This window comes from Macrobrachium nipponense, chromosome 23 (assembly GCF_015104395.2).
Source record: "Macrobrachium nipponense isolate FS-2020 chromosome 23, ASM1510439v2, whole genome shotgun sequence".
Lineage (NCBI taxonomy): Eukaryota > Metazoa > Arthropoda > Malacostraca > Decapoda > Palaemonidae > Macrobrachium > Macrobrachium nipponense.
In genome coordinates this window covers 77,825,865-77,848,261 of record NC_061090.1, presented here as the reverse complement: position 1 = coordinate 77,848,261, position 22,397 = coordinate 77,825,865, and the positions used below count along the sequence as shown (strand labels likewise).

General features: G+C 42.2%; 1 protein-coding gene across 1 annotated transcript in view; it reads left to right on the top strand.

Annotated features, from left to right (window-relative positions):
- Positions 1–18,794, top strand: part of LOC135201688 (octanoyl-[acyl-carrier-protein]:protein N-octanoyltransferase LIPT2, mitochondrial-like) — a 47,035-nt gene extending 28,241 nt beyond the window's left edge. Inside the window, exons 3-4 of the mRNA XM_064230838.1 lie at positions 10,725–10,840; positions 18,330–18,794. Of these exons, the coding sequence (XP_064086908.1) occupies positions 10,725–10,840; positions 18,330–18,565 (352 nt within the window). The 3' untranslated portion in view covers positions 18,566–18,794. The remainder of the gene's footprint in view (positions 1–10,724; positions 10,841–18,329) is intronic.
- Positions 18,795–22,397: the final 3,603 nt, after the last annotated feature.

Here is a 22,397-nt window from a genome sequence, read left to right as displayed (position 1 = left end):
TGAATATTTAAGAAAAAGCGTCGTAACCTCGGAACGTCGTAAGCCGGACCTGTCATAACCCGGGGACCGCCTGTACTTAGAATTCTGCAGAATTTCTAGCACTCAATGTTCGAAGATTTCGATCTCCAAACACGTAGGCGAAACCACGGTCCAAAGTGAGCTAGATGAGAATTCCCGATAATTGTTACTAATATAATCGGGAACCTCGCTGAATGCTCGAATTCCTGGAATTTCTAGCGTTTGGAAGAAAACTGCCGCTAAAGGAAGATATCTCGCAGTATTAATTCTGGAATAGAGAAGAACGGATGGGAACATCCAGTTTGGCTTGAACTATCGTCTTCGGTATTCTTTTCACCATTGAAGCTTTCCTTCGGGGAAAACTTCTCCTTCACTCTCTTGTTTAGAGATTGAAGGTTGTCGATCTCCAATCCTTATTCTCATTTCTCGAAGAAATGAATTTAGGATGGAGGTCGTTGTACAGAACCTACAAATATACTATGTATATTACCCTCGCAACATGATTCTGTTAAGCAGTTGAATTGTCCGTGGGGTAGGCGCATACTGTAGTTAACTCTACAGATTGTGACCGAGACGATTTGTATCTTAATTGAACTGCAACTCGGGGTTGCCTGCAACCTCCCAGGAGTTACCAGTTTCGATTTTAGATACTTGGTATTGTCACGACAACACCAATCAGCTCTTGTATTTACCGAAATCCGTTTTGTTTAAATATAATTGCTCGAGCGTATTTTTGTATGCTCGATGGTTCTAGCCGAACGCATTCCTTCGTGGAATGGATTACCTGGCAACTCAGGATGACGAGTCAGCGACAGCTACTGTGTATTGAATTGCCCGAGGCAGCTCAGTGCCAGCTGTCGCTTCGAGAAGCACGGTCTTTCTCCTCTGCTTTGATTGACTACCAACCTTATCTCTGCCCAACAATCACGGACTTAGGTCTCTGATTAACGGGGATTCTCGCATACATGAATGACCATCTAATGCTGTGACGCTCGATTTAATCGTCATTGGTATTGCGAGAATTTACAACAGAGATAATTCTTCGACTTTCATCTTTCTGTTTACCGCACAGTAACAGAATTCTGTAATAATCTCTTGCTGCATCGCACTGCGATAATGCGAATGATTTTGCGGAATCTGAGTTTGTCCTCAAAATATCTTGTATTCGGAGGTGTGCAATTGTTCATTGTTCATCCCGGATTAGCAGATGTATTGAAAGACATCGCCTACTCCCAGACCTGTCAGCTCTACTTCCAAACGTTCAGCCCATGAGAAGCAGTTCTTCAGGCAGTACTCCCCTGTGTTTTCATTACTGAAGAACGCCCCGCTTTCATTGCAACTACGACTCCTCACCAGACAGCGATGAAATAGCGGTTAGCGTTTTCAGTCATTTGTAAGCGCAGGTTTAGAATCTTGAGAATCCTTCTCTCAATTCAGCTGGAAGACGTAGGTTGCATTCAATATCTACCTTCGTCTTCAACGGCACATAGTGTTGTTTCTCCTTAGCTGAGATTCAGCTACTATGAGAGTGTCTTGCCTTCAGGGACCTCGGTCTCTAGAAGGCAATTGACTTTCGCCTGTTGAGCATATGCCTTAAGAGATTCATCACCTCGCCGTCCGGCATCGGTGACAAACAAATACATTATTTGTTTGGTCTCTCGGCATAACCCTTTAAAGGGCGAAGGTCACGTGACTTACTCGGATGCTTGGACAACTTGCCTCACTACCGATACTGTACCAGTCAGTCGGCAGCTGTCAGAGTGCCCGAGTCAGTTTCGAACTACGCTGTGGACTTAGTTCGGTTGCTCCAGAGCAATCATTACTTCGTCTTAATAGCTTGTCACAGTACCCATACCATCGACACCTACCGTGGAGTGTCGGTGTCCTATCCACCACCGAGAACTTCGCTGCATGGGGATAGGAGGATGCGAGACTCTTCTTTGCAGACGGACAGGCCAGTATGGGTACTGGACATCACCGAAGTCGAGAAGAGGGATAGGTCATGCGACTATTCCCTTCTTTTCCTCTGAGGAAACTGCATGACTTTTTCTGCGAAGTCAAGCATCCAGGGGATGGGGTTCCGTGACGCTCGATTTCGTACCGAACTTCGTAGCGAAGACTCAGAACCCTTCGGTCCCTGACGGTCGGTTCGAGTCCTTCACAATCCCCTCCCTAATGGGCTTCACCGCCTTCGATGCGAAGGAGATGCTGCTTTGTCCGCAAGAACTTCGTGCCGCAGGTACTGAAGGCAGGGGGTCTGGTCCAACCAGACCATATACACCTTCTACTTTTGGGATATTGCCCACAGGTCCTTGGATCTTTTTCCTTGGAACCCGTGGTGGCTGCTTAACACGTTGTGTAGCGAACCCAGACCCTCGCAGGCTGAACAGCATCGAGTCCTGGTGTGACTGTAAGAATGGATGAGTGAATGAGAGAGTGACTGGCTCCTCTTCCCATCTTTTTCTTCCCCTCTACCTGTGGGTAGAGGGACACGGTCGTCACCCTGCTGGATAAGGACGAGATGCAGGTGAGCTACTCAACAGAGACCCATCTTATCCCTTTCACTAGGGATAGGAGTGTATATCCACCACTTCCTCCAACAAGGGGGAGGAAGTGGATGCCAGCTTAAGACAACCCATACTCTATGTTGCCTCTTGCAAACAGGAACAAGTTCTTGCTTGCTGGTACGAAGAGATACACTTGCCTCTCTCTTAGTACTTGGCCCAGAGGTCTGACCATTGATCCTGCGGTGCACACCCCGATCAATCGGACAGAGGCTTGGATCCCTCCCTCACTCTTACGACCAGGGAGGCATTCCAAGGTTGGACGAACACCAGTCTGTTCACCAAAAGACTCAGATTCCTCCCACCAAGAAGTGAGTCTTCCTATTGTTAAAGGACCGAGGGTTTGTATGCCGTGTCGGAACAAATGGCAATTTGTCGAAAATTGCATTTTTCCTAACTATACAAAGCTGAGGTCCTTTACATATAGTCCTACCTCATGCCACCCCTCAATCTGTGCTTTTTGCATGGGCCTAAAGCAAAAGGGATTCTTACCTCTCAGGCGCGCGGGCGCGCGCACTGTCGGACAAGCAGTTAACTACCGTTCTCCCCTTGTTCGAAGCTTACGACCATTCCAGCTGCCGCTAGCTACTTCCTATTGTTAAAGGACCTCAGGTTTGTATAGTTAGGAAAAATGCAATTTTCGACAAATTGCCATTTTGCACTTCTGCTGCTAGTCCTAGAGGTTCTGCCCCTAAGACTAGTTCCATGTTGGGCGCTCGTTCGCGAGTTTTCTAGAGTGCATGTAAATCTACGGATTCATGTGCATCCAGAGTTGGTGAGGTTGAGTTCGCTCACGTCACGACTCAGGCAAAGAGTGGAAGGAAGGAGTGAGTTGCTTAAGTGACTCACACCTTACTGGTGATCACTCTCACGGTGATTGCTCAGTACCCAGGGTTGATGTGACGGTCCCATTTGGTCCTCTGGAAAAGTTTCGGCCTCGACGAGGACTTGGACAGGTGAGAGAATGATACCAGCCCTCTCCAGTCAGGTGCATGCTCAACCCCACCCAGACTACGGCCATGTTCGCGTGACCAACCAGTCTCAGTGGCGGTGAATGTTTCTCCTGCTGTGCAAGAGTTTCATAACCCTCCGTAGGAAAGCATTTCTCCTGGATGATAACACTTTCTTAGACTTGCGTCATGGCCATCACTGCAGGTTGATGGCTGCCCACGACTCGCTTCTCCTGCTAGTTCTGCTAACAAGGCGAGCGAAAGCGTCCAGTCTTCCTCACCTATTCCCTCTATTTCCCATGACTACACCGGGAAGGGCGAGGTGAATAGGAGGGATCCTGCAGAATGCTCTCCCGTAGGAGCATCGGGGGACTACGTTCCTAGAGTGATCTTAGGGTCCGACCGGACGTACATCCACGTCGTTGAGGAAGAATCTTCTGTCAAATCTGGAGACTATGTTCTCCCTGGCTTTTTCTGTCCTTTGGATAGATTTCAATTCGCAGTCCTCTATGGGTTCTTGCGTTTTGGGAGCCTCAAGTGTAAATTCTGTTGAGTTGCACTCTCATTCCAGTCCTAAATGCTCGCATTGAGGACTGGTTTTTATGCCTGTTCCTCCTCGATTTCTACAGGAGTCGAGGAGGGGCCCCACTCTCATGATTGTTTGACGAAATTCGCGGGTCTCACCAAGCGATTAAATTCTTCGCAATTTCTAGCGCTCTCCGAGTGTTTTGGTCTTCTGTGATCTGCAAACATTCGGTTGAGACGAGAATTCCTGATAATTGTTACCACAATACCCAGGAATCTGGCAGGATGATCGAATTCTTTGGAATTTCTGGCATTCTCAGGGTGTTATGGTTTTCTATAGTTTCCAAACACTCGGGCAAGACAGGCATCCCCAGTAACTGTTATTACAGAAATCGGGAGTCTCGCTAAGCCATTAAATTCCTTGGAATTTCTGGCGTTCAGAGTGAATTAATTTTTTGAGAATTCTAAACTCAGGCAACTGGCATTCCCGATAATTATTACAATAATCGGGAGTCTTGCTGAGTGCCTTGATGCCTTGGTTTCGCTGGCACTTGCCGAGTGCTTGGCTTCATCATGTTGCCGAGTACCAGGGCAAGACAAGGCTCGCCCGATTATTATCTTACAAGTCAGGTTCTCTCGCTGAGCCTGGAAATTCTTATGAATTCTAATGCTCGCCAAGCACTCACTATCACAAGAGTTTGAATAGTGAGACAAGCCTTTACTAGTACAGATGAGTTCGCTCTTCAGTAATGGTTTGGTGTTATGTAGAGCTTGGAACTGCATGCAGCACCTTCTAGGTGAATGGTCAAGTACTGTCCTTGTGTCTTGGACCTTAGGGTCTGAACATGTAGGACAGCAGACACAGAATCCCTCTTTATTTTTCTTCTTGAAGCTTCCGCCTTGAAGGAAAACAGTCGTAGATCATCTGCTAGCAAGCTCTACCAGTTGAAGTGGTCAGTCTTTAGAAAATGGTGTAGAAGACATAATGTCTCTTCTTCTGAAACCACTATCACACAGAAAGTGGATTTTCTTCTATTTTTAAGATCCTCAAGGAAATTATCTAACTGTACCATTAAGAGGTAGAGAACGATGTTAAACAGAGGTCTTGATGAGGGGCACAACAGCAACATTAGTGATCTTATTAGATCCATGGATACTTTCAAGACAGAAAAGTCTAGAGCAGTCTCTTGGAATCTGGACATAGCGCTAAAGTTGCTGTTGGGGACTCTTACGAACCCCTCCGCTCAGTTTCTCTGAGGAACCTTTCTAAGAAGACCCTTTTCCTGTTAGTCTGGCTACAGCCAAAAAGGTCAGCGAATTACAGGCTATAGACAGAAGAGAGGGGTTTTCCTAAGGTACTCAGTTTGTTCTCTGTTCTTGGGGTTTCTGGCAAAGAACGAGGATGCGAATAAACTTTGGCCACGTTCTTTTACCATTAAGAATCTTATGGATATCATAGGACCAGGGGAGGAAGAGTGTCTTTGCTCAGTGAGAGTGTTACGCTACTATTTAAGGAGAACAGAAAAGATTAGAGGACCTGCAAGTAATCTGTGGTGTTCGGTGAAGTCTCCGTCTCATCCTATGCCTATGAACGCCATTTCCTTTTTTCCTAAGGAGCTTGATAGTGGAAGCACACACTCAACTCTAGGAAGAAATATTACCATCCATCAACGCTAAGGCACATGAAGTAAGAGCCTTAGCGATGTCTCTAGCGTTTAGGCATAATATGTCCTTAAAAGCTATTATGAGCTCTAGATTCTGGAAATGTAGATAAGTTTTTTCTGTGCATTATCGTAAAGATATAGAGACCGTTTATGATAATTGTTCTACGTTTGGTCCGTTGTCGGTGGCTGGCATGGTGTTGGGGGAGGAAGCATTGGTGGCCAACTGTCCCTTTACTGTCCTCTGTTGTCTTGGTTGTTGGTGTTGAGTTTTGGGAAGCCTAGAGGTACTTGTTACCCGGAGTACTCACCAGTCTTACAGTAGGGTATCACTGGTTGTATTTTATGGTGTAGGTGTGTTTATTGAGTTTTATCTGGTCTAAGCCCAGAGCAAGGGCATCAATAAATAACTTTTACCCGTTATTGGTGAAACTCCATGACTGAGGAGTTATTTCCCACTACTGCCATGCCTTCTACAGGTTAAGAGAGCAACAACCAGAGGCAGTATTCATCTGCAACGCTCTTGCCAGGTAAGGTACAATAAGTATTTGATAAATACTTGCAGTATTCCTACATTGAGTCATTACTAAACACATAATGTCTTCAATGTAGGTCATGTCCATGATTCCGACCTGCATAAGAGTGGAATCAGCTATAGGTAATTACTTTGTAAGTTACATGTGTAGAAATGACATTTTTTATAATAAAATTAGATTTTACATATACTTACCAAGTAATTACATTATTAAAGCCAACCCTCCTCCCTGCAGATGGACATGGCAGACCAAACAAATTGGTTCTCTCTGCAGTTTTGTACCCATCGGTCCCAAAAGTGGGCAGGTCCTATACACCTACACTAGCGATGGTGGTGCTACCATAAAATTCGTAAGATTTGACTGCTGATTATTGAGCTTTCAGCTATAGGTAATTACTTGGTAAGTATGTGTAAAATCTAATTTTACTATAAAAATGTCATTTTCTGCTTCAGAGTTGCTGCATCTTTTAAAGAGCATCTTTAAAGTTTTTGGGATTTTCAATTTTCTTGACTGATCCGTTTGCGCCTTGGGCTGCAAGATTAGGTCTTGTTCTTTGCTTCTGGAGAACCTCTTGGCAGATTGGATGGGGGTTCTCTCATGTATCGACAAGGGAATAAGGGATGGTTCCCACGAGTTGGCCTCTCTCTACACAGTGGGGACACTCAAGAAGAGGGAGTTCTGGTGCTCCTGCACATCTAAAGGGGCTACTGCCTCTCAAAGGTCAGCTCTGTTTTACTTCCCCTTGGACAAACGACATTTATTCCCTCAAGCAATGGATTTAGGCATTGCATCGGATCTGGAAAGGAAGGGTACACAGGATCTTCTCACCCAGTCCTCCAAAAGGCCTAGAGATCCTCCAGCAGTAGTCTCAAGGCAACCTCTTTCTTCAAGAGTTCAGCCCTTTCGAACCAGACAGAGATCCCTCTCCAAATCTAGAGGAAGTACAAGTTCCCCTGCAAGAGCTATTAAGAATACGGCTACAAAAGGTTCCTCTCACAAGTGAATACACCATTCTCCGCACACATGTAGGTGCTAGACTTCTCATGTTTTGGGAAGTTTGGCAAAAGAAAGGGCCAGAACCATGGATTGTGAAAGTTCTGAAAGAGGGTTACGTTACCCTCTTCATCAAAAGCCTCCCTTAGTCAGCGTGCCAGTTGTCTTGACTGCTTACTCAAGAGGATCAGAGAGGTTTTCAGCTCATGCGGACGAAGTAACCTCTCTTATAGAAAAGGGAGCAGTAGAGCTTGTTCAGGATGGAAACAAACCAGACAGTCCTGTCGTTCATTCACCCAGGACACTGGATGACGTCCATAGATCTACAGGATGCTTACTTCCATGTTCCCATACATCCCAAGTCAAGGAAGTACCTCAGGTTTGTTTTCAAAGGGAGGGTTTATGAATTTCTTGCCCTTTGCTTTGGTTTGATGACAGTATTTACGAGGGTAATGGCTCCCATAGCAAAGGGGCTCCATTTTGAGGGGATATGAATATCCTTGTGTCTAGATGATTGGCTTCTCAGAGCCCACTTGGTAAATTTTACCAACTTGTATGTTTTTGTAATAAATAATTTTATTTTATTTTGTAAAATTATAATTATTGCTCACGCAATATCAAAACATAAGAAAGAAAATCAGTAACAAATGCTTAGCATATTTGTTGAAAAATATTTATGTAAATTTACCGAATGAAGATGCAGTAACTTTTTATTTGTATGTTTTTTGTAATATTTCTTTGCACTTTACTTTGCAAAATTACATGACATACTACACATCATAAAAGACAAGAACAAAAACCAACAGCAACCCCTTGGTATATTTATGAGCAAATTTACAAAAAGACGTCATGCGAGACAGAGACGCAGTACATTCTCCCTTGAAGTCAGAGGCAGAACTGAAGTCCTGAAATACCATATTTGTGATTTTAGCCAGTGTAAAAGTTGCCACTAGTGAATTTATGGGCTATAAAAGTATTGACACCTCTTTCCCCCCGATTCTTTCCAAATCGATAGTGCTTAATATTACTTCTCTACAAGATCAGTCCGTCCACCACCTCAAACCTGTTATTACTACTCCTGAGAAGCTATCCATCCATTAAGGGTTAAAAACTCATCCAGACCATTGTCCTTCGTAATTGATGTCATCTGAGAAGCGCACTCTTCAGTTCAGGAAAATGTACTATTCCTGCTGTGCAAGGCTAAAGCTCATGAAATTATAGCAATAGCCACTTTGCTAACTTTTAAAAGAAATTTATCTCTTTCAACTATTATTATTCAGTGTTTTGGAAATGCAAATCAGTGTTTGCATTGTATTATCTCCATGATGTTGAGACTGTATGAAGACTGCAGTACCGTTGGTCCTTTTCTTGCGTCTGGTGTGGTGTTGGGAAAGGAAGTATGGGAAGTAACCCTTCCTAAAATTCGTATTCTCCTTGGTATAAGGTGTGATGTTTTTATGGGAAGCCTGGAGGTACAAAGTACCTGGAATACCCTCCACTCCTGTGGTAGGGTGGTGGTGGTTGTTTAGAAATTGGTTTGGAAATAGGTAACAGTTTTCTAGTGATTTATTGGTACTTAGCCCTAGGCAGGAGCAATTATTTTGATCCTTTGTTAGCCTTTGGAATTGTCGTTTGCTACAAATATCCCACTAAAGTAATAGGTGCTACATGGCTTTACCACCACGCTGTTACACAATAAGATAAGTGGCAACTAGAGGCAGTATTTTTCTAGAACAACTCTCTTATCAGGTAAGGAATCAACAAACATTTTATTTAATGTTGGCAAAGCTTTCTATCATCCATCTATTTATAAATGTTGAGGTAGAATTATCCATGCTTCCCACCTTCTCACAATGTGGGAATCAGCTCTAAAATTACTGGTTAAGTTACATCATTAGAAATGACATTTTTATGATAAAATAAAGTTTTAATTATACTTACCCAGTAATTATATAATTGGAGCCCACCCTCCTTCCCCTAGCATGGGTTTATTTTGAAGGGCATCAATAGACTGTGCTCTTTGCCAAGTTGTTCCTCTCTCTTGCCCCAAAAGTGGGTGGGGCATTGTTACCTAGCCAAAATAGTAAAACAGAAAAGTAGCGCCACCCACGAATTTTGGGATTTTAACTGATGGCAAGTGAAACTCTTAGCTGTATAATTATTGGGTAAGTATAATTAAAACTTTATTTTATCATAAAATTGTAATTTTTAAAGTCAGAACACTTACATAAATTTAAATGTATAGTAAGTGGTTTTCTTTTTTCATCATTGCATTCTGGGACTAGGTCATGTGAGGTATTCATGAAATCTCAACATCAAGCATGACCATTTCAAAGACAAGACAGACTTGCATCAGTTTCTGTGCTCTTTTTGAAGTGAAGTATGAGTATGCCACAGTCCTATTGGTTAAATATATTTTATACTGGCCTTTGTAAATATTTAAAAGTGCATGTATTTCTCAAAGTTCTTAATCCTTAAGGGACGGGCTAAATATGTAGCATGCACACCCCTAGACATAGCAAATTTTAAGGTTAGCCAATTTAAGAAAAAAACATAACAATGGAAAGAGGAAGGTATGCTAATACACATGGTGTAAGAAAAAAATTTGAAAAAATTTTCCCTACCTTCCACAGGAAGTTGAAAATTTTACCAAGTTATACAGTTTTAGATAAGATCTAAAGTCAGTGACAAATTGTGAGTATATTTGTTGTAAAATATTTACAAGATAAAATAACTTTTGGAAGGTATACATACATGGTTTTTCTAATATTTCTTTACACTTTTTGCAAAATTACAGTTATAGCTAACATACTATCATGAAAGATAAGAGCTAAAGACAACAGCAATCCCTGGGAATATTTGTGATAAAATAAATAAAAAGAAGTCATGGGACAGACAGCTGCGTAACATTTCCCCCCTCAAGTCTAAAATCATACTGAGAGCTCCCTCTGACTCCCGACTCCCCAAGCCGAGAATTTACAGTTGCCACTAATTTTATAGACCAATGAAGCGCTCTGAACTTCTTTCGTGCTAAATTCATCCAAACCATATGGAGCATAATATTGATACTCACTGTGAGTTAGCCTGTCCACCTGCCAAAACTTGTTTTCAATACTCATATGGTGATGCCTATCCGTTGAGAGTTGGATTTGCTCATCTTCATCCCATGAAGTTATATCTACTCATAGTTACAAACTATGATTTGTGTTTTCTGGGTAACTAAAATGACAAAAAATATACATAGTTACAGTATGTACTGTACTTGCCTACTGTACTACTCAAATTTTTATATCCTTTCTGCCTTAATCTATATTTATGGCTACAAAGTTGGGTACATTCTTCACTGCCTTAGTTACAATCATGGCTAAACAGTTGGTATATTCTTTACTGCTAGAGTTGGTATAGGATATATTGTAATTTGTATCTTTACTGCTAGAATTAGTATAGGCTATATTGTAATTTGTATTTCTTTTCAAGGTATGTTTGTGCACTAGAAAGAACCATCATACGAACTTGCCGATCCCTAGATGTCCTGGCAAACACATCCCCCCACACAGGAGTTTGGGTGGGTGACAATAAAATATGTGCTGTAGGTAAGTATTTCACAGCTTTTTGTTTGAATCATAGAATCTCAGTTTTGGCCTCTATAGTCTTAGAAATATGAGTACATAGTTCATATGAAACCTCAAGTTTTTGTCAACAAAAATTTCATACTTATATTACTGAATGTATCATAGAAGTGATGAGCCAGATAACAGTTTTGTTCAAATGCTGAACAAACCTTCAGTCTTAACAATAGGTTAAATCTTCCTGTGCCAGCTGGAAACCAGTTAAAAACAATCAAAGACTGTATATGCAAGGAATCTGTGGCATCTGGCATCTAATGCATAGAAGAGGTGGAGAGTGGTCACTGACCACGCATATGAACCCCATGACGCATTTAGTTTTTCTTTGACCGCCTTGGAGAGCGGATGTTTGCTTTTTCTGTCCTCCACCAAAGCCGGTTTAGTTTTGGACAGCCCATGGTTCCTTCCTGCTTTTTTGTGTTTTTGGGTGTCTTTGTGTGGATTCCTCCATCGATTCTAAGAAGTCTTTGGTATGTCAACACGTGTCCCAGACTTCCACGATTCCTGTGTTCATGCTTCCTAGCCTCCATCTTGACTGACCCCATACAACTTGCAGTAGGTGTCGTGCTAATGTTTGTAATGTAACTAATCCATGCCTGGAGTGGCATTCCTGGGCTGTTATGCAGTGGAAGAACTTCTACAAGAAGTGGGAGCATCATAGAATGTCTATGCGTCCATCATGGGAAGGATTCAGCCCTCTTCAAGTAGATGCTTCTGCTTCCCCTTCCAGACTTTTTCCTTCTGCATCATCATCCAGTGATGCTTTGTCTCCCTCCTTTTCTTCCATTGATTCATCTTTGAAAGCATCGAGATTTGCTCAAGGTGATAATTTGTTTCATCTTTGAAAGCACCGAGAGTTGCTCAAGGTGATCATTTGTTTAATGCTGCCCCTCTCTTTCAGGGGGAGAAGTTTCTTCAGGGAGGGATGAGGCAGCATTTTCTTGTTCCTTTGTTTCAGAGAATGACTTGCACAAGATGGCATCTGTGGGACCTCCTTAGGCCTACAAGGGGTCCCCTCCTTGGAAGGCCTGTTGTCCCATTTCATGTCTGCATGCCTTCCACCTACAGCCTCCCAGCAGTCCCCCCTCCTCCTGGCCTCCATTACTTTGGCTTGCATGTGCTGCTGCCTGGTGAAATGCCATCTGCAACTAAGCCTCATCCTGGGTCACCCTTTACCTTGCCATCAGGGAGGCCATCAACTCGGGCTGAGAGTCTGATGCCCACTGTGACGTCACTCCCAGCATCCTGTGTGCCTGTGACACCAGTTCCAGTGATGTCACAACCAACTCCTGTTGCGTGACGTCACATCCAGCTTCCTCTATGATGTCATCCCAGATGGATGTCAATCCATCGGAGGTATTCTTGCAGGTGATGGTAGACAAACTGGACTGAGAGGAAACGTCGTAAATCACCATCCTCTTGTTGCTTCCCCTTCTGGTAGCATGAGAGATGTGTCATCTTCGTCCTCACACGGACATGAGTCTCCTATTCATGTACGTGGATGTGATTCTCTCTCCCATGTTCGTGTACCTGTGAAGGATAATCTTCCCCCTTTTCCTCAGAGGCCTCTTGCTGGTTCTATGTCTCCTCAACCTGATCGAGTTCACCATAAGGATGACAGGCTCCGATTAAGAAGTTGAAGGTGGTGGTCCCTCAAGTTGGTAATTCAGTTACTATGAGACCTTCAAGATGTTCATCTCCTCTTCCATGACCATGGACGTGTTTGTAGTGACAGCCGTGAAGTTTTTGACAGACGTGGCCTTGAGGCTGTTGATGCCCATGTGTCTCATCATGGACATGCTTTGATACCTCTTCATGATTGGGAGAGGAAGTGTTTTTCTCCAATTACCAAGAAGTGTCGGCATTCCTCTTCTCATTCTCCAAGGAAGGCCTTTGGTCGTTGTTCGCCTTCCAAAGTTGGGGGTCATGACTATCTCAACAACAATTTCACACTGATCCTTCTCGCAGAGGATCTCACATATGACATTCATCTCTGTACAGCCACGTACATGATTCTCCTGTCCCTGTTCCTACGATCACAGACGTGGTCCTTCAAGGAGAAGAGATGACATTCTTCCTTTAAGGATGAGCTCTTCAGTGGCCAGAGGAAGTGATAGTAGGGATCTCTCTTGGGAGAGTCAGGAGTTTTGTTTTTCTTACATGGAGATTATTGGTCTCATTCATGAGTTCAATAGCCTTTCTGAGAAGACTCAGACTCCATCTTCTATGACTCATACATACATAGAGGCCTTGCTTGGGCCAAAGAAGGATGTGAGGACTTTGTTTGAGATGCTATGTTCTGGGCATGCTCTTTTGATTTTGCAGCATGTTAATTCTTTGGTGTCTGGACTGGAGAATTCTCTTCGTTCCAATAGGTCGTTCAAGCTTCTGCCCCTCCTCTCATCCAGCATAAGAAATATTACTCAACTGGTTCAGCTGATGAGTAGGGAGGTTAATTCAGATGAGGTTTGTCTGAAGCCTAGCTTGACCCTGGATCAGGTTAGGGCTGAGGGTTCTTCATTGACCTTTCTCTTAAGAGGCTTCTGCTTTGGAGTCTACTGCTTCTTCTGCCTTTCAGACTATCTCATGGCTGGACTTGTGGTCATCTGCAGTAGCTAGGATAACGTCGTCCCATTCAGCAAGAGGGTCTGTCAGTACACCATCCAAGTTCCTCATTGGATGATTGGTTTACGTGCTGGCTTACCGATTCAGTGGTCTGGGTTCGATTCCCCGCTTTGCCAATGTGGAATCAGAGGAATTTATTTCTGGTGATTAGAAATTCATTTCTCGATATAATGTGGTTCAGATTCCACAACTAGCTGTAGGTCCTGTTGCTCGGAAACCAATTGGTTCCTAGCTATGTTAAAATATCTAATCCTTTGGGCCAGCCCTAGGAGAGCTGTTAATCAGCTCAGTGGTCTGGTTAAACTAAGATATACTTAACTTAGCACTCCTTCTTTCATCAGATTGCTTCAGTCTGGTGCGAAGGCCATCTCATATCTGGGACAACTAAATGCTTATTTGTGGGCTAACTTGCTCCTAATTAGAAGGGACGCAGCCCTTTCTAAGGTGGCTTGTTTGGTGGATTCAGATTCCTTGTCGTCTCTCTGGAATGGAGATATTCCAGAGTCCCAGCTCCTCCTTCTCAGAGATCAGTTGAAGGTAGCGATAAACAGACAGCATGCTGACACCAACAATCATTTTGTCCAGCAGGTGGTCACTAAATCGAAGGCTCCTTGTCCTCCACCTCCAAGGTAGAGTAGGCAGTCACCTCCAAAAAAAAGTCTTCAAAATCATCGACTTCCACTAGGGCCTCTCAGCCAGCATCTTCTCCCTAGAAGCAGCCACAGCAGTGTCCCTTCCAGCCTCGCTCTTCCAAACCAGGGAGGGGGCTAGGGGCAGGGGCAGGTCAGGTCGTTGGTAGAGAGGGCACCACTCCCCACCTGTTGCCATGGGGTGGGGGAATGCCTGGCGGGCCACTGGGCCAAATGGCAATTGCACAGAGCAGAGAAGTGGGTGTTAGATGTCCTTCAGGTAGGGTCTCTACTTCCGTTCAACTTACCTACGCCTTTCTCCGATCGTCCTCTCCTGCACTTGACATATGCTAGAGGCTCTCTGAAGTACCTGGCTTTCCAGGAGGATGTATCGAAGATGATGGACAAGGGCGCAGTGGAGAGGGTAGATCATTCCTCCCTGGGGTTCTACAGTTGAGTCTTTCTGGTTCTAAAGGCCATGGGCAATTGGAGACCAGTGGTAGACCTTTCCATGTTGAACCACTTTATCAAGAAGACAAGGTTCAGGATGCAGACATCCCAGACAGTCTTGGCAGCTGTAAGGGAGAACAACTTCGTACTGTCAATAGACTTGAAGGACGCCTACTTACAGATTCCAATACACCCTTCATCCAGGAAATTCCTCCGCTTCAGCCTTGTGGAGCAGGTCTTCCAGTTCAAGGTCCTTTGCTTCAGTTTGACTACAGCTCCCCAGGTGTTCACAAGGGTCTTTACTCTAGTGTTGATGTGGACTCATTCTCAGGGGATTTGCCTATTGAGATATCTCAGCAAATGCCTGGTCTTGGCAAGTTCCAGAGAGAGACTGGTTCAGGACAGGGAACTACTCCTCCAGTTTTGTAGAACCTAGCGTTGTGGTAGATCTTAAGAAGTTCAATCTCCTTCCCAGCCAGAGGATTCTAACCTTGGGAGTGGTGATGGGTTAAGCATCGTCAAGAGTTTTTCTGTTGGACCAGAGGTTACAGAAACTCAGTACTGTCGCTTGCTCCTTCCTTTCGAGTGGGGGAAACAACCAGCTATCCAGTGGCAAGTTCTTTTTGGCCTTTGTCTTCTCTCGAGAAGCTGGTTCTTCTTGGGCGTCTTCACATTCGTTCCCTGAAATGGAGACTGAAGGAGTTTTGGTCCCCAGCAGGAGATTCTCCTCAGCACCAGGTCCCTCTATCAGCAAAGGTAAGAAGCAACCATCTGTGGTGGTTGGATGTCCAGAACTTGACAGCAAGAGTTCCTCTTCATTCATCTCCTCTGGATCTTCTCTTGTTCTCGGATGCCTCCTTCGAAGGTTGGGGTGCTTATCTCAAAGAGCTCCTGGCCTCAGGGGCATGGAACACACAGGAGAAACAACTCCACTTCAGTATGTTGGAGTTAAGGCAGCTTTCATGTGTCTTCAGGAATTTCAAGAAAGGGTGGTGGGGCATTCTGATGTCAGAACACCACAGTGGTAGCGTATGTGAACAGACAGGGGTGTGGTGTCTCGCCAACTTCACTGATTGGCAGTTGAGTGACACCAGTGGGTGATAGACAAGTCAGTACAGCTCACAGCCAGGTACATTCCAGGCAGGAGGAATGTAGTCCCCAACAAGCTGAGTTGTTAAAGTCAAGTTCTAGGTACAGATTGGTCTCTGCATCAGAATATAGTGGACAGCCTATTTCTCCTATGGAGAAGACCCATGTTAGATCTCTTCACAACATGCTTTAACAGGAAGCTAGAGGCTTACCGTTTGGTGGTCCCAGATCCCTTCTCTGTGGCGGAGGACGCCCTTCAGCATCCTTGGGACAATCTGGAAGTGTATGCCTTCCCTCCATTCTGCCTGATCTGTCATGTCCTGAAGAGAGCGATGGGTTCCAGAAATCTCAGGATGACCCTGGTAGCTCCTTTGTGGCCCCAAGCAGAGTGGTTCCCAGACCTTCTGTCTCTTCTGTCAGCGGTTCTGAGAGAAATTCCCCCTTGGCACAACATTCTCTGCCAACCTCATGTGGAGAGGTTCCACCAGTCGGTAGGGTCCCTGTTTCTTCACAGCTGGAGGCTGTCCTTTTCTACCAGGGCAGTGACTCAGATGTCCAGCTACCTCAAGAGTTCTTCATCAACTGCGTACCTGGGCAAGTGGGCTGTCTACTGTGATTGATATTGTCAACAGGGTTTCTCTCCACTCGGAGAGCTTTGGACAGTCTTGGGCAACTAGAAAACTCAAACCTCCTATGTGGGACCTTACTCTGGTGCTGAGCAGTCTAACTCAGGGTCCATTTGAACTACTACATCGATCATCAGACTGAACTGACTTTGAAAACAGTTTTCCTCCTGACCTTGGCTTCCTCAAAGAGAGTTAGAGTTGGAGAGCTTCTTGGCTTAGATTATAACAAAACACACCAAGGGTTGGGAGTCCATAGCCTTCAAATTTGTCCTAGAATTCGTGGCTACGACCCAAAATCCCTCAGTTCATGATGACAGATTTCCCTCGTTTTCCATTCCTTCCCTGAAGGAGTTTGTTGACAACGAATTTCAGGAGTTATTGCTTTGTCCCATCAGAGCGCTGCGTTGCTATCTAAAAAGGACTTGTTACCTAAGGCCTGGGAGTCATAGGCTTTTTGTTAGCACAGGCAAAGCCAAGAAATAAGTATCCAAGAATACCATTTAATTTTTGGCTCCATTAGATGATAGACAAGCCTACTCCTCACCTTCAAGGTCTTTCACAAATGCTGTACATGCAAGAGCACATGACATTAGATGAATAAGTTCCTTTCTGGCCGTAGCCTTCAAGAAGTACTTGTCTGTTCATAGGATTTTGAATGTTGGTTCCTGGCTTTGGAAGACCACTTTTACTTCCTTTTACCTGAAGGATATTGCTCACATTTTTTCCTTGGGTCCGGTGGTGGCTGCCCAACAAGTTGTGTAGCTCATCCAGTGCCCCTGGCAGGATAGTTTAGTTTGTATCATGCCTAAGATGACTGTGTGGAAGAGAGAATGAGTGAGATGACTAGTCTCTTTCTTTCCCTTTATTCCATTCTTCATTCCTACAGTTGGATTGAAGATTAGACACATCATATGCTGGAATGGGCTTGATGCAGGTGAGCACAGCAGCCTTACTGTTATAGCACTTATTTTTATGTTCTATACAACATACAAATCTGCTTCTCAGTTAGTATATACTCCTCTCTCCAGCAAGGGGAGTGAGCAGTGGTGACAAACCCTTTGCTTGTGACCAGCATAATTTGTTGCTGAAACAGAGTGAGTTCTCGTTCTCTTCCATGGCTGCAATGAATCTGGACATGTCTTATTGTGTTTACATCTAGTGGACTGAGTTTTAGATACCTATAGATCTAATCTCTCACAGACTAGACCCCTTCTTTAGAATTCTCATTTCAGGGAAGGGTGGTCAGGTGTGCCAAACCTGCAGTCAGTTCCAGACTCTCTTACCTACCTCCAATTATGAGTCAATCCTATTGTTAAGACTGAAGGTTTGTTCCTTACATGAACAAATGACAAATTTGTAATCAATTTTTATTTTTTATAGCTAACAAACCTGATGTCTTAATTTAGACTGCCCACCTGTAGCCACCCCTCTAGTAATCCTGGTTTGGAAGAAAGACTAAATGCATTGCTGGGTTCACGAGTGGTCGATGACCACTCTCCACATTAGATGCCAGATGCCACAGATTCCTTGCAGATACAGTTTTTGATTGTTTTTAACTGGCGCCAGAAGATTTATCCTATTGGTAAAATCCCCAGGTTTGTTAGCTAAAAAATACAAACGGGCAGTCCCCGTTCTCACCAGGATGCTCATAAGTGAAAACCGCCATTGACGGAAACTCGACTATTTTTGGCACTGATATCCGGTTAATGGCACTAATAACCAGTTTTTGGCCCTCTGTTACGTATGTTATGGCGACATAATTGTTATCGGTGACTTATGGCACTGATAACCGGAACTCGGCACATTAGGGCACCATAAATCACCGATTTTGTGGCGCTACACAATTGCCATAAAACTGGATTGCCTTTAACCGAGTTCATCAATGACCTGGGACTGCCTGTATATTGATTAAACATTTGTTATTGTAAAAATTATAATCTTACTATGAAAGGAAGCCATCAAAGTGCAAGCACAGATAGTAAAGAATTTGATAATGATGTAATGTTAATCTTTGTGTATTTGTTTGCTATTTTTCAGGTATTCAGGGACGTCATGTAACTACACATGGGATAGCTTTAAATTGTAACACAGAGTTACACTGGTTTCAGAACATAGTTCCCTGTGGAATACCAGACAAAGGAGTTACAACTCTAAGTAAGGAACTGAATCGTAATGTTGGAGTGGAAGAGGTAGTGCCCCACTTTTTAAAAGCTTTTGCTGATATTTTCCAATGTAAATTAGTGGAGGAATTCTATGAAAACAAGACCTCATGATGGTAATCAAGTGAGTTACTATTTACTAAGTTATATAGTGTATTATAAACAATTAAGTTATAGAGTGTATTATAAAGAAAACTGTCTGGAACTCATATAGTTAAGAGTTACTACTGACAAAATTTTTGTAAATAAATTTTCAGTTGGATGCAGTTTTCAAGATTGCATTATTTGTGTTTGTAAAGCTTGGAGTATGGATGAAAAAAAAAATAAAATGTTACTAGAAGTACAGAGTACCTGATATTAACCTCTCAGTCAACAGGTTGTCACCTTCTGACTTTTAAAGTCCATATTCTAACATAGTGGTTTTTTTTGCTAACCAAAATATCTAGTAGTAATTCACTTCTGTTTTCGCATCAGACAGCAATGTATGCAATTAGAACATCGGACATGAATGTTACAAAATGTACTTATACGGAATATTCAGCAACTTTTGACATACAGGATCTTACAATTTTACTTACCGTATATACTCGCATATTATGCGACTTTTGAAACCTAATTTTGAAGCTAATTTTAAAGGGGTTGCATCATACACACGGTATAAAATTAGCGTACCGTTTATGCTTTCCAATATCGCCCGATTGCGATAGTTACTATTGGAGGAAAACAGTAGATCTTTTAAAAAGTTATGCTTTACTTGTACTTCACTGTATCCAATAATATTATATGTATTCTCATATTACTATTGCATTTTAAAATACAAAAGAGCGATCGTGCGCCATTTGTATTATTTTGGTTTATACAACATGTTTAACTGTTCTAGACTAACCATCTTTGAATATCCTTGAGACAAACCCTGAGGTTATAATTAGAAGATTATAAGGGTTTTTCATTCCCAGGTACTTTAATCTCCTTCCTATTCGGCCCTGCTCTCTCTCTCTCTCTCTCTCTCCTAAATCTTACTGCTGTCCAAGCGAGAGCTTTTTATGGGATAACATAGACCCGCATTTCGCATTTTCCATACCTATTTATTTTGTATATGATTGTCCTTACTCGGCTGTGAAGTTGATGTCTGTCCATGGCTGTGAGAAGACCAGGAATAACTTGTAAGTCGGTGTCAAAGTCACTCCACACTTCAGTCAGGCCAAAACTTTGCCATATCGCATTCAAGCAACATTCAGTCATTGTTTCCTATCTATTATTGTATCAGAGAGAGAGAGAGAGAGAGAGAGAGAGAGAGAGAGTCTGTCTGTATACGATTGTTTATTTTCTCACTCGTCAAACCTACTCTGTTATGCTTTATTTCATATTTCCTTGCTCACCAATTTATTCTATACCTACAATATTAAGAAATCAAGATATGTGTAGAAGGGAGAACTGCCTCCAGGCTGTACAGTGTGGATTTAAACGCACGTGGAACTGTTGGAAATATTTGCAACAGCACCAATGTGGATAGAAAATCTAACTCCGTTTCTTTTTATTTCATAAAAAAAACTATCAATTGTTAACCTACATAATTTATTTAGAATTCTGCGTAACTGAAAAGATAATATCTGTAATGGGAGAAATTGTTTTATCTCTGTTGTTGTTATAAATTTGGCAGATATGTGGAGATCAAACACGTGGGAGGACCAAAACATCCCAGCCAGAGAGCTCTGTTCATTTTTTGTAAATACTATAGTTTGGCGTGCTAGGCTTACCCGATATATTGGGTGTGCGCTGCAGCTGCTGCTACTGCTACTCAAATTATGGCATTTTTCTTACTAATCCCAAGATAACCAAAAACCCCAAGATAATAAAATAATTGACATATGCCAAGCCCTAAATATTTACGCTGTCTGTCTGTCTGTCTATCAGGAAAAGATACTGATAATTTGAATTGACGGTATCTTTCCTGAGAGAGAGAGAGAGAGAGAGAGAGAGTATATTTAACCAGTGGGCATTAGTACATATGGAGGCAGTGTGTTCATGCTTGTTAAAAAATGTGCAGTACTGGTAATTCATATCTGGAAGACATAAAAACAAATATGAATTTTGTTGTTGTCAGTCGCATGGACTAAATTTACAAGAGCAAGGAACAAATCTTAACATTCCTCGAGAGTTTATAGAGATGAACCATCGCTGAACACTCACTCTCTCTCTCTCTCTCTCTCAACTAACTATACTTGAGTCTCTGAAACCAATAGGTATTAGCACACGCGCAACTGTATGTGTGTGTATGTATGGGTATACTGTTAAAAAATGTGCTGTACCTACAGGTAATACCTACATCTTTGAAAGATAAAACAAACAAACAAATTTTGTTGTTGCTAGTCGTGGGGGCTATAAAGGGTGTGACCAGCAGACAGAAAGATTAACATTTTTCCAGAGATTAAAGAGCTGAATTTTGTTTTGAAGGTATATCAACAACGTTAGTAAATAGGTATCATCTTCTAAAGAACTTTTTCTTTCTTTTTTCTTTTTGCAGAAGAATCTTCAAACCATTTTGCATTCAAAGTAATGAGAAGGAAACATTCTATTCTTCATGTAATCAGTAAAATACTTACACTATTAAAAACTAAAACTACGTACTGTATGCAAAACACACACATCATCGTCAGCTTCGCGTGTGTAAACGTTCATTCTAAGAAATTCACAATCGTCAGCTGCATGTGTGTAAACATTCATTCTAAGAAATTCACATAGTAGTAGTATAACCAACACCTGATTGGCTGGTTGGTAGCCTTGGAGATCTGTTATCCAATGACTGCCCTCTGCTTCTGTTCTATATATAGACATATGCCGTGGATGGCACTAGGTTTGAATGTTACCATGATCGTGATTTTCTGACTGCTGACAGCAAGCAAAAGTTACTTAATAATTTTCTTTATATAATTATTTCTTCGAGAAAACAATAATATAATATGATCATTTTAACTTTAATGTAGAGTGGTATGAAAAATACCATGCAGTGTGTCGTAGCGATGCGTCATCAATATAGTGGTATGAAAATACCACATTGTGTTGTAGCGATGCGTCATCACTAAGTGCAAATCCTTTTCCCGGACCATCCTCAAAATTTTACAACTCTTCAACTTCAAGATCGATTTGGTGAAATATATTTTATAGTCATACTTATTGTTAAAATTCACAAGTTGAACTGCAAAACATTATTATATTTTGATTGTTATGTACATCCATATTTTTTGCGTTTTACGGAATGTTTGTTTTGAAAATAATAGCTATTAGTGAACATATGGTATTAATTGTCCCACTATTTTATTATAGGTGATCTTAATTATCTCACATTCATTTAATAGTATTATATTAATATTTATTTAAATAAACTGTAAGTAATAAATAACAATAATAAAAACATAAAGGGAAAATTTTTTTTTGCTGCAGTAGTGATGTTTGTTTGATTATGCATCTGACCTCACATTTCTGAGATTGAAACATTCCAAAAACCAAAAAATCAGATAAAAGAATGTGTGTGTACTGCACATTTTTTAAAACATTATGTACACGCACACAATGTCTACACATTTACTGATACCCGTTGGTAAAAGACTCAAATTACAGTAGTATTTATTCCTGAGAGAGAGAGAGAGAGAGAGAGAATGATTTAGGACTCCAAGGCGTGGTATTTTTACAATTAGTATTTTTATCTTGGGATTCTTTTTTAATCTTGAGATTTTCTATTCAATTCTCGGGATTAGTAAGAAAATTACCGTAACTTGACTAGCAGCAGCACACATCTGAATGACTCGGCCATTAGCACACTAAACCACCAACCTTATGAATTGACGCTCTCGGAAAAGGAACTCGCATGATACATGAGATACATGACAAAACCACTGTTTATTGGTGAAAATTTGGGGGTCGCATTATATGCGAGATCACACGTTAC